The sequence below is a fragment of the Spodoptera frugiperda genome, chromosome 22 (assembly GCF_023101765.2).
Source record: "Spodoptera frugiperda isolate SF20-4 chromosome 22, AGI-APGP_CSIRO_Sfru_2.0, whole genome shotgun sequence".
Taxonomy (NCBI): Eukaryota; Metazoa; Arthropoda; class Insecta; order Lepidoptera; family Noctuidae; genus Spodoptera; species Spodoptera frugiperda.
The window spans coordinates 6309242-6325457 of record NC_064233.1 but is presented as its reverse complement, the minus strand read 5'-3'; the positions used below and the strand labels follow the sequence as shown (position 1 = coordinate 6325457).

The window sequence follows — 16216 nt, the reverse complement described above, 5'->3', positions numbered from 1 at the left end:
TAAGTATTGTTTTCTTATACAAAATAAAAAATACGAAATCCAGTATCTTCTACCTATATCTTCCCCTCATTGTATTTGCTTCATGGTGAGATTACAATTGTCACCACCCTAGTCTTCTGGGCATCGTAATAGCATTCTAAAGGACATTTAACAGAGACCGGGCAGCAGCACTCTCTGATAAACCTGAACCTTTTAAACTGTGATCTTCCAACCTGCTTGCCACGCTTGTAAATTATGTCAAACCCTCTTATGTAGAGAAGATAGTCCAGCAGTAGTCTTTTTTACAGCTGATGGTTCGACGTTTGGTCGCTATCTCGCCTGATGGTAAGTGATGGAGCACGTCTGCCCATAAGCAACTTATTCACTCGGACTTTGAAGATACCTAGATTATACCCATCAGGAAACACAGACTCCGGCAAAGAGTTCCACTCCCTAGCAGTTCGCACAAGGAAGCTTGAAGCGAAGCGCTTCGTGCGAGTGGGTGGGATATCTACCATGAAGAGTGTCAAGGGGAACTTCGCACACACATAAATAAAACCAAAAAAATACAGAAAGAATGCTTTTATTTTCCATTAAAACTATATATACAACATCATGTACAGCACTCCTCCCTGCATTTTACTAAAAAAATAATCCAGAGCTTACATCTTTGGACGAAGAAACTAAACATTGATTAATAAAAATCATGGTTTAAATAATAAAAAAAAAAACACCACGGTCGAATGGACACACCGTTACATTTAAAAAAGAACTACGGACATCAGATTGTCTGATACCAAGGAAATATACTGCATCAAAGTCTCCGATATAATAGAATTATTAATCTCCAGTAGATACACATTTTACTAAATTTAATGCGAGTACAACTCTCGTAGCGTTTTTATTGCCAATTTTCTTATAAAGTTTCACTTAAAAACAGCTTAAGTTTAGCTTATTTTTATACGCAACAATTAAATATTATACGAATATCTATGAAAACAGTTAACTTCATACTAAGCGGCATTTTGACTGCACCCTTAGTACGAGTTTGCTTTACGTAAACGAAACGAGAGCGCGGTCGGCGCTCTGATTGGTTGGTTTATTAGAGCCGGCCAATCAGAGCGCCGAACGAAAGTACTAAGGATACTCTTAGTCAAATGCTAGCGTGATAAATATTGGGCAGTTGCATTTTAAATATGACGTAGTAACGATAAAAATGGTAATTAACAAGTGTATTGGTACAAAAACCACTCAAAACGTACCTTTGACATAAGGATTTGAGTAAATAATAAAGAAATAACGCGAATTTATGTATAATGACGGGTGAATAGAAGGCCAAAATTTAAATGGGACCCATCAATGATTATTTTTACATAATAGATATAATCACTACAGCGTGTATTATAATAAAAAGTTTTTGAGGTTTCAGAGCGTTAAAAATTTCGTTAAAGTTTTTTTGTTGCCGACGTATTCGCGCGCTTTTCGCTGACAGTGACAGTTAACTGTCAATGTCAAAAAAAACGCGGTCCATTACGAGGTAAGACATTTTTTTTTTTCTATTTTGAAATTAATCTGGGACATTTCGGAACATGCGTTAAATCAATTTATTTTTCAAAATATACTCTTGAACTAAATAGTCCGATAGGAAAACTAAGATAAAATACTAAAATCGATTCTAATGGAAGGTATGAAAGATAAAAAAGTCGATATTACACGACAGTCTAGTTTTAAAAAGGAAAAAGTAATCCGCTTGTGTGCCTATAAAAAGCAAATTAATTCATTAGTTACTTTACTTACATATTTAAAATATTATAAATACTAATTTCCCCGTAACTTTCAACGATTAATTTTATGCCTATCTACTTAAAATGCTTATTTTTATATTTATAGACAATTCGCTATTTTATGAGGATTGTAAAAATAATTTAAAATGGAGTAATTACCGTGTCAACGGTGGCATATATTTTGCAAAAACTGTTTTTTTTTTCTACAAAAACTAAAACACTAGCGACATTATTAATTTATCTATTTCTTTATTGATTATTGTGTATATTCATGTTATTTGCTATCTAATTTGTAGAATTATATCAGTATTATCCATAAGTACTTAGTGTTTCTGATAACTAGCTTCTACTAGGTATTGCAATGCGCAATAGTAAGGTAGATAAGTATCTAAATGCACTTAGGTATTTATTTCTCTCATATACTGCAAATAGGCACTATGTACAGCAGTTTTAGTATTTAACCCTGCGTGATTTGATTCCCCTATCTGATCGATGAAGAAAAAAAAGAAACTGAATTGGCGCCAATTTTGACGTTTGAGTAAAAAAAAAGATGGCCGATCGTAATGTAATAATATTGTGCATTTTTTTCGGTGAATATAAAATTGGTGTTAAAAACTCAAAAATTGGAGTCCAATAAAGAGAAATAAGTGTGTCTGAATAAATAAGTTATCAAAATTTAATGGTATGTGTTGCTCCTTACCTACACGAGGTTATTTTTTGTCACTTTTGTATGGTACAATTTTTGCTAACTACAACTAGTATAATTTATTAATTCACTATGTATTTAGTCTGAAATGGAAGCCTAGGATTATAATAGGTTTATTAAGGTACATTTCTCAGCTATTTACATTTTGTTTTTTATATAAAAAATACTGAAAGTTACGGGGAAAATGTAGTATTTTCGTACACTAACATTAGGAGGCAAATCTTAACTGTTTATTTATATTTATATCGGTTCATAAGGTGTATATGAGTTCCATCTTTTATTAGTAAAGGACTTTGGAAAGTGTGAATTATGTCAGTTGAAAAGTAATCAGCTATTTTACCAGAAATCGTCATTAACCCATCATGTGGCAAAACGTGGCTCCACGCGAGACACTGTGTATTTTCTATCATGTGACAAAATATTTAATCAAATTATTTGTTTGTGAATTGACTTTTGGATTATACAAAAAGCTATTGCTAGAATTTGGAATTAAAAGTTAATGAATAACGCAATTAATGTAAGTATAATATAAAAATTGATCGCCAAATGTGTTCGTTAATTCTTTTTCGTTCTGTTTAACATTGTTAGGTTCTTTATATAAAAAATTACAAATATGCGCAGACGAAACAAAGTCTGCGAGGCTCGCTAAATTATTTTGTTTCTATATCGACATACTTTTCATTCACACAATCCTAGTTTCTTTACTAAAAAAGTAGACACTCATATTTTAGAATATTACGTTTGATATTACCTATACGAAGAAAATAAAATCAGTAAGTATATATATAGATATATTTACAAAAACTGCTATTTAGAACTTGGGTGAACTCATTTCTACCATATCATAAAACTATGGCAGTTTCGACTCAAAATGGGGGGTGTAGGGAAGGCATTTAATAAGGTAGACACAAAACTTTGACGCGATACACTTTTATTTCAAATTAAATAGCATTCGCGTATATTTAGAAGACATATTTATTATCACATTTACAATACCATTCTTGACAAAATCCTTTCTTCTTTCACGTATTTTAACTTCTTGAGCCAATGTTCACAAGATACAAAGGGACGCTTTTATTAACATTTTTATTTTTATTCACACTTGAATTTCTTCGAAAACATGTTTATAATTATTTCTTCCTTCATAAATTCAAACTTTTAATTTAAAACAATCACTAAATATGTTGCATTATTATACTGAAACTTGTTTTTTGAGCTGAAAGATTTGGATAGAAATTCATTAGAAAAAAATACAAAAATCTAATTAAATTCAGACGTAAAAAAAATATTGTAATTCTCTATTAATTTCAGTTGTACGACTAACAAAAAGTATACAATTAAATTACTAGACCTGGTGTCAACATGGTTGCGCAACTTGTTGCCGGCGACCAAGTCGACCGACTTAATGAAACGGGGCTTTTATTCCAAGCCACGATCACGCACTGAAGGTATGATAAACATATTTAGTGATTATTTCAGAAGTGATTTTACATACAAGCTAAGTTCTGACGGCTTTTTAACAATGTATTATTATAATACATATTTTAATGTCCATGAGTTCACCCAAAATCCTTTACTAATCAACAACTGGTCGGTTTGAATCCAAACTCTTCTTGTCACGGCAAACCGTTGAGTATTGCATATTATATTATTTTGTATAAACACTATAGTGTAAGCTTGTACTGTAGTTTTTGTGAAATTAACCTTTTTATAACAAAATGTATTATATTAATTATTATGTTATCGACTTACTCACGTAACTGTTTGACGAGGAACTCGACTAGTTTCAAGCCGAGCTAGAGGCTCATATTCATGAGCAGCATTCCGTTAACTAGTCGAGTTCCTCGTCAAACAGTTACGTGAGTAAGTCGATAACATAATAATTAATTTAATATGTCTCACGAAAGTTATAATAAAATGTATTGGGTAGTTTCCGAGTAGTCAAAATCAATATTTAAAGTATTTTTAAATGAAAATATGAGTTATATCTGGCGTCATATTTTGTAGGGTAACTAGCATATTTGTTTTACTAGAAAAGATACGAAAATGAAAAATATTTTCAAGTCAATTTATGTAAAATCATTTGGACATATTTTTGACCAAGGAAACTCTCCAACTACATACGCGCGATATGAAAAATATTGGCCCTAGCTCGCCCTTTAGTTTTTCACACTGATATAATGTAAAATTTGAATACTATCTACATTGAATTAGTTTATGCTATAAGGTTTGGTCTTTTAACTGAAAATGAACATTATAACCCAGTATTTAAGGTTAATTTCACAAAAACTACAGAATTTAATGAACTATATTGTAGAAAGCTTGTCCTACCACAACGTTTCGTTTATGTTTTGATTTTAATCTGTTTTTAGTCCAGTTTATGAATCAATTTAATATGATTTTAATATGAAAAAAGGTTTATAAATTAATGTTAGATAAATATTGATAGAAAAGGCACTTTTGAACATCAAAACAACTTATTTTTGATCTTGTCTGTCGGGTAAAAACGATGAAAGGTGATGTAATACTTTGTCAAACGCTAGAATCAAGACAAAGATTTAGTTTTTCACTATTATATTCTTGATGGTATGATTGCTTAAATATTTTGTTGTCAAACTACATGTGGAAGTCATCGTGCAAGCTGCAGACGATTATGAATCCCTATCGTGTCTTGAAACTAAACGAGCATCCTTCTCGAAAAGCTTCGTGAGTAACCATTTTAGTTATTTTGTCGAAAAAACTGGACTAAAAACAGTTTAAATGAAAGGGTACCGTTATAAAATGAACTTACGTATAGATATATGTTTACAACCATTATATACCTGAATGAAAACATTTATATCACATTTTTCGCATAATTATATTAAGAAACTTGGCCGATCTTTTGCTATAATGTATTGTTATTATTAATTTTTTTTAACCATTTTATATATATTTATACAAAAATTACTTTTCCTTGTGTTTCCATAAATACAATTTGACTAAATTGGAGCGTGTTCAGACTGTGGGATTGTGGCGCGACTGTTGGGCAACTAATCGCCCAACTTTTACTAAGTATGTACTGAATTTGAAATTAAATCAGTACACAGAATATACGAACGCAGGTTACTTATAATTTACCACCCACTGAAGGTTAAAAAATCATTTAAAGACCCGTGATTAGATATAATTGTCTAGTTTACCCGTTTTATGAGTGGGAAAGAATGCGTAAATACGTTTTGCGAAGCTTAAAATAGTGGTAAAATAAAGCTTACCCATATAATCACTATATGGTCGATATAGGAGTCAAAAATCCCAGTTTTTCAAAATCTGAACACGCTCTTTGTTCGAACGGGCGGTACGTTATTTTGTGGTGTCACAACGTTCCAGGTGCGAAGGCTCTAGTCAACCTAGACACATCAAAATAATACGTTTTATTTACACTTACAAGACCTAGCCTTACGGGGAAAATAATAACAATTATTTCTCTATAACAAATCGCTAAACACTAAACATTAAAATAAAAAAGACGGGCTGTTGCCGTGTCGGGCGACTTTTTCGGCGATTTGTCGCGCGATTTTAAGGTTTGGTTACATGTTAGTACAATGGCAATGCAGTATATGTAAACGCTACGTTCTCTAACAAAACACACTTTAAATAAATGTTTAAATATAACTCGTTTATAGGTCTTAAATATCAGCCCAAAACTCGAAGCTCAAAGGCTTCAGTTACGAAAAATAAAGACAAAATTTTTAAATAGAAAAACCCAAACTAATTTCCTAATTAATCATTAAGCTCTGTTATAATAACGTCTTAAAATTACAATTAAAAGGGAACCAATTATAACTATGATATTTATTTTTTAATATTACTTGTACAAAATATTCTTACACTTTCTCAATTTTTACACTAAATGCGACACAACACAAACTTACTGACTATTCGTTGAATTTACAGTATTAGAAGGACGAGTCGCACGAAAAAGTCGCGGCCTTAGTCGCCGGTGTGCAACAACCCTAAAATGATACTAAATTAATTAAAATTTCACAATTGTCTACCTAACAAAATCTTAAGCTAATCTTTCTGATATCCTATACATCGCTTTTGCTTTTAATTTATTATTTTATTTCTCAATTCATTCTCCCAATCACACGTCGCTACGTCATCATGTTTTTGTTTTGTATTTTTCTTTTTTAATTTATATTTTTTTAACACCTAATCAGAATTATTCATAAGAATCGTCATATACATAAAGTAAGCATTCTATCGTAGAGTATCGACATATATAGTATAATAAATTTATCGATACTGCAACAATGTGGATCTTAGTGAAACCGGCATGTCAAGATGTCAAATTTTCGATTCGGGTATGATCGGTTTTTACGAACTTTGCCGATGTCACTGAGCCCGCATCGCACGATAAGTATGGGCCAGCCAGAAATAGGAAAAAAAATACTATAAGTGTCTAGACAGGCCCCAATTACCTACAAAATATACACTTACATATAAATTATTTAAAAAAAAATCTCACCATTTTACAAACAACAGTCAGTATCGACAGTCAACCGGAAAATTTACGTTTTTTTTTTGTCAGTTTTGTTTCCGATTTTTTTAGTTCGGCAATTTTCGGTTGGCTGTCGATTTTACGTCGAAAAGGGGAGTATATTAGTGTCAGATTAGGCGTGTGAAGTGTTAAATAGCACTTGAACTAGAAAAGTGGACTTTATCTCTCCAACATAAAGTCTAAATTAGAAGTCAGTGTTATTTAAGGTATGATTATTCTTTATTACATTGTTTTCGGTGACTGTATCTGCTAAACTGACACTCATACACGTTTAATATCAAGCCCATTCAATCCCAGTATGGTGGGAACGGCGTCAAAAGCCGTTTTATTAGTGTAGCTAGCAACCCCGCACCTAAATCCCGCCACGAACATCACGGTTTTGGCTCTAAAAAATCAGTCTATTACAAAACTACGACACAACCGCGCAGGTTTTATTTACAACGTTACCACGACGAACAAAACTACACACTGGCATCAAACACAGCTGTGACGTGTGACGAGGCGCCCGTGATTTGAATTTTATAAAAGGAATCACAAGCAGAGCCAAAACCGTGCGTCTAGAAACAAGAAGAGTAGAAAAAAAAAATAGTTAAACAGTGAAAAATAAAAACGTTAACCGTAGTTACACTACACTATTGAGGTCCGATAGTTGATGCTTGAGAAACGTCGACACACGAAGCTACCGTGGGCTTGGCTCTGTACTGTGACGTCACTTGCCCACGTGACCGTTGCCCAACGCCGGCTCGACGACCTGGAAACCGTACGACGAGTTGAGCGCACAGCCGTGTGTCGTCGTTCCTAATGAGGCTGCAAGGTTTACGCACAGCGATGGGCCGTTAAACTAAAAACTCAGTACAAAACTTGGTACTAATTAAGAGAAAAAAAACTACGGAAAATAGTGAAAAAATAAAACGTTTGAATCCCACCGCTGTGTGTTTTGTGTACACATCCACAGCTCAGTTTGTTATAGCAACGGGCGACAGACATCTGTAACATACTCTTAGAACGAACGAACCCATATATGCGAGTAAATTGTACTGAAGGACAATATTCGAAAAATGCGATTAAAGTACGATTTCAATGAGAGATGGTTAGTACCGACTTTTCTCGCAGTTCCGATATTGTCACAGTAAAATACTCATGTACATGGAACATAAATCTGAGAGTATGCACAGAGTCCGTGGCGTTGGTTCTAACAAATCCGAATTGTCATGTGCCTCCCGCCACCAGGGTATTTAGAAAGCGAGGGTACCCAGCAAATAATGTGCGTTTGCAACCCAACGTAGACTTTTTCAAAGTGTGCGTTAATTTTTTGAAAAAGTCCCGAGCCCCAGGAGGTCACGATATACACAGCTGCGCGCAAGCTATCATTTAGCTGTTACATTTAAACATCAAATCAGTTTCAAGCGTATTCGTTAAGTCGAAAAAAAAATGCACGAACAACTCGAGTGTCGCGCAACAGTTGCGCGACTGTTGCGCAACAATCGCGCAATCGGCAAACATTGACAGAAAGTTAATTAATGTTCACAAATACGCTAAAACTGTACAAAAAATGCCGTCAGACATTTGTCAAGTGTTGTTCAAGTCTTTCGGCTGAAAAAAAAGTCGACAACAAGTTAACATTGTCGGTAACAAAAAAAAAATAGAAAAAAAATACACAGAAAATACGTCAAAAAACATTTCCTATACACGACAGAGATGTATGTATACAAAAAAATATGAAAGTCTCCATTTCCGTACAATAGAAAAAAATAAATGTAAAAAAAATCAACAAATCAATGATAAAATGACTAATCACTGTCACATGACTAATCATTTTATCAATAAAAAGCGAAAATTAAACAGAAATCAGAGACAACTAGAAAAGAAAAACAAAAAAAATAAATAAAAAATAACAGTCAGCTAGAAAAAAAATATAACAGCTAAATAATAGTTTGAAAAAAAAGGTGCCATTTGACAGACCAGGTGTAATGATAAAAAACGTCAAAGCATATTCATGCATTAAAAACTAAATTATTACATTATTTTCGATTACAAAACTATTTAAAATTGGGTAGTTTCCTTAGTCAAAAACAAATTATATCGACTTTTAAATCATACTTTCATTAATCGATTCGATTTTAGATTTACTCTAATTTAAAAATAAAATGTACACCATAAGTGGGTATTTTAAAGAAAAAGACATTATAAAAGTATCTTTGTTGAGATTTCGATAAAATTATTGAATTTGACTAGTAGGAAACTACTTATCACAAAGCCACTCAAATAGTGTCAAAATTTCGAGAAAATAGTGTTAAAATTAATCTAGATTTAAATTTAACACTAGATACATTAATTCTTTCGAAAATTACTACTTTTTTATTAGTAGTTATTAGTAGCACTTATGTATTTTCATCATTTTAAATTATGATTTTTAATTTTAATTATTTTGACACAAGTTGAGTGGGTTATGCGATATTTTATCTAAGGCTTCTTGTATGCCTTTTTAATTATTATTTTTCCATTGAAATTGTAATGTAAAGGAGGTTTTGCAAGGCAGTGTGTATTTCTTTATGTAAATTTTTAAAATTTTTAAGATCTTTAATTATTTTCAATATTTTCTTAGACATAGAAAACAAATTAACTGTATTTTCTAAGCAAATTAGGTTAAATTAAATTTAAAACCTGCCTTTTTCGTAGCATATATTAGTGTTCTGGTTCATTTAAATTCAAATAAAATGCAAAACTCTTCAAATTACGAAATCATACCTTTTAATTAAATAAAAAATCGTTTTGAAAACAATAAATTCGATAGATTCAACTTACATTTATATGTATTTATTAATTATTAATTACTAATTTACAAACAATAACTATTTATGAAATTCTTTATGGTAATCTCAGTTTTTGTCAAGACATATATCGACACAACCATTTTAGAAAAATATATAACAAAAAAATAAAAATTGTTTTAATTTTTTATTCAAATGTCAACTTTACAGAGTATAACTAAATTATGTCAATATTTATTCTGTAAACCACAGTTTTTATATACATATAAACTTTAGCTTATATATATTATGTTTAATGATATTTAAGTACTTTTAAAGTGTCAAATAAGTGTCGATTTACGGCTTTAAACTTAAAGAAACTAAACTATGAACTTTACAAACACCATGTCACATTTTTGTCGACAAAACATTAAATATTCTTTCAAAAACTGATTTATTATTTTATAAATCAAAAACAATTTATACTATGTACTTAGAGTCTTACACACATAATTATTAAAGATTTCGAAAACGATTTTTGGAAGAAATTCACTGATTTATAATCAATAATGGAAAATATTATCTATTTGAGTCCATTATAATCATAATTATTTATAAAAAAATATAAAAAATGCTACTACTAAAGATAATTTTAGCCTCTAAGATCTTAAAATAACTATAAAAAATGAATGAGGTGATTTTGTTTCAAATTATAGAAATTATACATCTATACAATCACTGTATAATTTTCAGTGATTAGAACTATCATTATACTATTATCTTATATAATTATACAACATACTAAACTATACAACAAACTATATAACATACAAGTCTTGTCATTTATATAAATGAACAAGTTTTAAGTACTTCGCGTGGAAAATATATCAAAAATATAAGTTTTTTTTATTATATTTTATATAATTATTATAATAAAATTAACTCTACTATAGTAAAAAAAAATGGTAACAGCAATGGCACCATAATCAGATGTTTTCTTCATTTTTTATTTACAAAATTCACAATAATTATATAATAAAAAAAAATATGTACAACTGTTTTCGTAGATAGTTGTTGAAATAATAAAAAGTTTGAAAAAACCTGTGTCTTAGAATTAATTTGGAATTTTAAAGAATTTAAATACATTATTAGAAAAAAAAATTAATAGATATATATTTAATTTAAGTATATATATTTATATAAATCTATTGCTGTTCGTTAGTCTCGCTAAAAGTCAAGAACGGCTGGACCGGTTTGGCAAATTTTGGTCTTGAATTATTTGTGAAAGCCCTGGGAAGGTTTAAAAGGTGAGAAAAGGGCTCCGGCTCGAAAAGCAAGAATAGGAATGAGTTGGTTTTTTGTCAGTAAGACTTTAAGACCCCCTCTCGCCTCGTCCAATGCAGCCTTAATAAAAACCATTAACAACATAGTGTTAGAACACGGTGAAAATCTAAGTTTATATTATTTCTTTTCCATCTACGAAAACAATTGTAACAAAAATAACAACAATTCCGTAATACTTGCTTCAAACTAAAAGCTCAAGATTAAGGAACACTAAATATAAAACCCTGTCATAGTAGTTTTTTTTTAGTTTTTTGATCATGTTATGAGCAAGCGATTCTATGTACATTTTCTTCTAGCACTAAATAAGTTTTAGGAGTAACATGTCAACTAACTAAATAATTAAATTAAAGCTGAAATGGTATGTTTTCAGATATTATTCTAAAAATAATCAATAGTATGAAACAGGAGCTCTATTAGTTTATAATAAATAAAATAAAATTTTGCTATAATAAACTTTACTGTATAGGAAAACCTCTTATGATTTAATTTAAACCACATATTTGTTATCATCTTGGCTGACGTTATACACAATGCTCTTTTTGACTTAAGTACTGGGCCTATTTCGCTCATTTTTCGTATATTGTCAGCCAAGATGATAACAAATATGTGGTTTAAATTAAGTTATAAGAGGTTTCCCCATACGGTATAAATATAAAAACTATATAAACATTTCAATATGTCAATGGAATATATATTATAAGTCTGTTATGGAATGTTATATTATAGAAAATAACTATGTATAAATGTCATATAAATTACTGCTAGTCAACATTTATAAATATCACATACAATTGTGATTTAGAAAAATGTGTAAATATATTTTATATATTTTGTGATAAATATATAACAAACACTAGCTGTAAAGCGATTTGGAAATAGCAAAAAGCTATAAACTATTTATAGTAAACTTTTATTTACAAAATAGAAATATAATATACTTTAGCAAACGTGAATACTCTTTAACACTTGATAAATATATTTTTTATAATTTTACTATCTATTATACTTGTAAGTATAAAGCCTTGTCCCCAATAGGCACATTTGTCAAGCGACATGTGTCACCAAAGACATCGGACGACATCGCCGCAACATTGTTGACTGTACGACAAACAGTTTCAATAATGTCGCGGCAATTTCAACAATGTGGGTACACATGTCGCTCAACAAATGTTCCTAATAGGGACGAGGCTTTAAGAGATCTGATATTATATAGTTTATATAATATAAAAATGTATAACATATATAAAATACGCGTATATATCGGCCCTGTAAATATGTTGTGTAGTCCTTTACTTTTTGTACGTGAGTTATATTCAGAAGCTCTAATTATAATTATACGATGATTTTAAGCACGTTTTTGTAAGAATTTCGAAGCGCTCCATTTATTTCTATTAAGTACTGATTGGATTATAATATTTGTGATCATGAAAATCCTTTACCACTTTTGGTTACTACGGTCGTATTAAGGTCTTTCATAACACAAAACAAGCTGCCAGTGTGCTTACGGCGCGCCGACCGCGAGCCGCAAGCGCGCGACACATCAAATTTCACTTGCACACACACAAATTTAAATGATAAGTTAATTGCTGGGTTGGAGCGGTGCTAGTTAAGTGTGGTCTATCTGTTAAACAAGTTGAGACAGAACGAATAGAAAAAGCATATGAAAACGTAAAGGATTAAGAAATATTATTGATATAGAATAAGTATTTGACTATAGGACCCATCATCAGAAAATAAACTAAAGAAAATTATTAAACTACTTTTACGAACAATTCTGACCTTAAATTATTAATGTGCAAGCGAAATTCAACCTTAGTGGTAAAGTAATTTCACGATCAATCTATTATTTTTAACGATTACATACATAATATACAATAAAGACTATATTTCTGTGATAAAAATCTGTGTAAATAGTTGCCTATGATATTTTAGTAAAGCTAATTTGGCAACTTAGTTTATTTGTCGGTTTGGTTGCCATGGTTACAGTTGGTTCAGAAAATATATTGAAAAAAGAGATAGAAAACTATCTAAAAGGAGTGAATATTTGTATTATAGACAGAAAATATGAGATTTCTTGAGAGAAACTAGAACATAAGTCGTTCTCTATAATATATGAAAGGATTGAGACGGTAACAACTAACAATTTGTTTTGTGAAATATGCAACAATTTTAATGAGTCATCAATAATATGTATGCAATCCCCGAAGGGGTAGGCAGAGGTGCACATTACGGCACGTTATGCCGCTATACAATGTACACCCACTTTTCACCATTTGTGTTTTAAGTCCCATGTAATAGGGGGTGAGCCTATTGCCATATACTGGGCACGATTCCAGCCTCCGTGCTACTACTGAGAAATTTAACTGACTTACTTAATCCAATCCAATAGCAATTGTTTTCGAAACAAAATCGTTACTAAGAAATAGTATAAGTAATCATTAAAATAAATGTCTCTGATTGCGACAGTCAATCACAAAAACCTATAGAATTGTTCTAAAGATTATATAAAAAACAGGATTACTCCAACTATAACCACAACACTTTCACCTAAGTCTCATCGATAGCACGCATTGAACACAAATAATCAACATCTTCAATTAAATTCAATATCTAAATATTTACAAATCAACTTACTATAAAGAATAAGTCTTTATTTTGACACAAAATTTTCTATACCTAACCAATTCCCATATAAAAATTGCATGTCTCATAGCATTTCAGTTGTATTAAAACTTGATTGGTTTAAAGCTGTAGCCTTAGAACGAGTTTGCTTTACGTACGAAAACGAAACGATCTGATTGGTTGGTTCATTCGCGTCGGCCAATCAGAGTTCCGAACGCGCTATTTGTTTTCGTTCAACGTAAAGCAAACTCGTACTAAGGGTACTGGTCATTTTTACGCTAACGCGACCAACACGTTACCCCGTTTAGCTTTGTGATTGGATGGTAAACTTGGAGTAGCCAGTCAGAGCGCTGAACGTTATATATGCGTTGATCGCGTTAACGTAAAACAAACTCGCATTAGGCACTCGGATTTGTGATTGAGAAAAGCTTGTATAATCAGCTGAAAAGTTCACCGTCAGATAAGTTCAGTCTTTTATTTTTTTTAATTCGTTTATAAGAAAAGGTAATGTTTAAATGCAGATCAAAATTGCTAGGGTATTTTGGGTCGATATAGTGTTTACAAAACATAATTAGTCACACCTGACGATAAACAAAACAGCTTAAAAAGAGACAACAAAATGAACTAGCGATTAAAACTACTTATATCTAGTTTGTGAGTTTGTGACACTACTCTGGAGGGGGAGGGGGTACGGGGGGCGGTGGCATCGCGGGTAAGGGGGGCTGTGGAGGCTGCGGGGGCGCGGCGCGGGGCGGGGGCGCGGAGTACATGCCGTAGTAGTAGCTGTCGAGCGGCATGCCGTAGTAGAGCGGCGGCGGCGGCTGCACCATGTAGTATGGCAGCGGCGGCCGGAACGCGCCTGTGGGGACACGGACATTCCACGAGGGGCCTACCTTGTGCGGCGCTCCGTTGTGGCGAGCCATCTTGTGCGGCGGCCCGGCCGGGGGCCCGGCGACCGGCGGGGGGCCCCGCTTGCGGGACGCGTCCAGCACGTCGCGCGAGATCTTGATCTTGAGGCTCGACGACTGCGCCGGCGGCGGGGGCGGCGCCGCCAGCCGCTCCTTCGGGATCTTGATCTTGAGCCCCGGGCTCGTCGACAACTTCTCCTTGGGTATAGTTATCCTCAGCGCTCCGTCCTGCTGCGTCTCCGCCGGCGGCGGCGGCGGACTCTCTTTCCGCTTATCCTTATCCTTTTTATGTTTCTTCCTCTCCTCTTTAGATTTGTCCCGGTCTTTGTGTTTGTGTTTGTCCTTTTTCTTTTTCTCTTTCTTATGTCTGTGTTCCGGGAGTTCTTCTGCGGGTTGAGGGGGAGGTTCTATGACGACAGGCGGTGGGGGCGCGGGGGCCGGGGCGGGGGCAGGTGGCGGCTCAGGCGGGGGCTCGCGCTTCACTTCTGGGGACTTGCGCTCCGTCGCCACTGTGATGGGCGCAGGCTTGGCAAGGCTTTCCTTCAGTAAGTTGGACACTAGCGTGGGATCAGTTTCGATACCGTTCACTGGCCTGCCCGGCACCTCGGGTTTACGCTCTGGAGCCCTATTTTTGACCGCCGAGATGGCCGTCCCTCTCTGCGAGTCCCGTATAACATTCTCATACCCGGGCGTCTCGTCAATTTTCTTAACGACTGGCACGAGCTCTGGCTCCGAAGAGCTAGACTGTTGTCTTTGCCTCGGCTGCTTAGGTGGCTCTTTAGAGGGGGGTGAGGAGAAGGGTGAGAGTATAGCAGGGGGCTGCATTTCTCTGATAGCTGTGGTAGGGTCTGGCCTTTTCCTATGCGGGGAGGGCGGCCTCTGTTCTTGTGTTTGCATGGGGGGTTGAGGGACGGGGGGTGCAGGAGGTGGCGTAGGCCGCACTTCGGGTTTGGGTCGATGTGCAGGCGGTGCCTGGGGTTGGGGTTGAGGTTGTGGCTGGGGCCGACGCGGGGCAGCCGCGGCAGCCGCGGTGGGAGTGGTCGCATTCTCAGGTGAGAATAATGAAGGAGGACGCGTTCTTTGAGGGACCACTTCTGGTTGTGAGGGGGGAGGGTGTGAGGACGCCGTAGTGGCTGTGGCAGTGACTGTGGAAGTAGAAGGCCCTGGTATAGGAGGCCGATGGTGCCTGGTGTGGTCGTGAGTAGGTTTCTGATGATGAGGTTTGTGGGGGGGCCAGGGATGATGTTGTTTATGATGGTGTTGGCTGGACGGTCGGTGGTGGGGAGGGGGTTGTTGAGCATTGGGTCTGGGCTGTGGCGCTCCAGGCCTGGCCTGTTGTTGTTGTTGCTGTTGTTGCAAGGCTTGTTGCCTTCTCTCTCTTTCCTCCCGCCTCTCCCGCTCTTCCCTCTCCCTCTTCTCCCTGTACAGGTTATAGTCTATTCTCTGTGGTTGTGGCTGTGGTGGCGCTGCTGTTGTTGCAGGTACGTAGCCACCGGGGACCGGTTGACGTCTTCTTTCTCTTTCATATTCTGTTGACAAAAGTTTTTATGAAACACCCAACCAAATATAGCCTCGAAAGT

General features: G+C 34.4%; 1 protein-coding gene across 3 annotated transcripts in view; it reads right to left on the bottom strand.

Moving 5' to 3' along the window:
• Window positions 1-546: 546 nt before the first annotated feature.
• The window catches only part of LOC118279530 (cyclin-T-like), a 36355-nt gene continuing 20685 nt past the window's right edge, over window positions 547-16216 (bottom strand). For 2 of the 3 annotated variants that reach the window (XM_035599165.2, XM_050702327.1), the window contains one exon: window positions 13232-16165. In XM_035599165.2, the coding sequence (XP_035455058.2) occupies window positions 14397-16165 (1769 nt within the window). In that variant the 3' untranslated portion in view covers window positions 13232-14396. Of the gene's footprint in view, window positions 7764-13231; window positions 16166-16216 lie in introns of those variants that run through there. The other variant, XM_050702326.1, reaches the window with a different exon arrangement.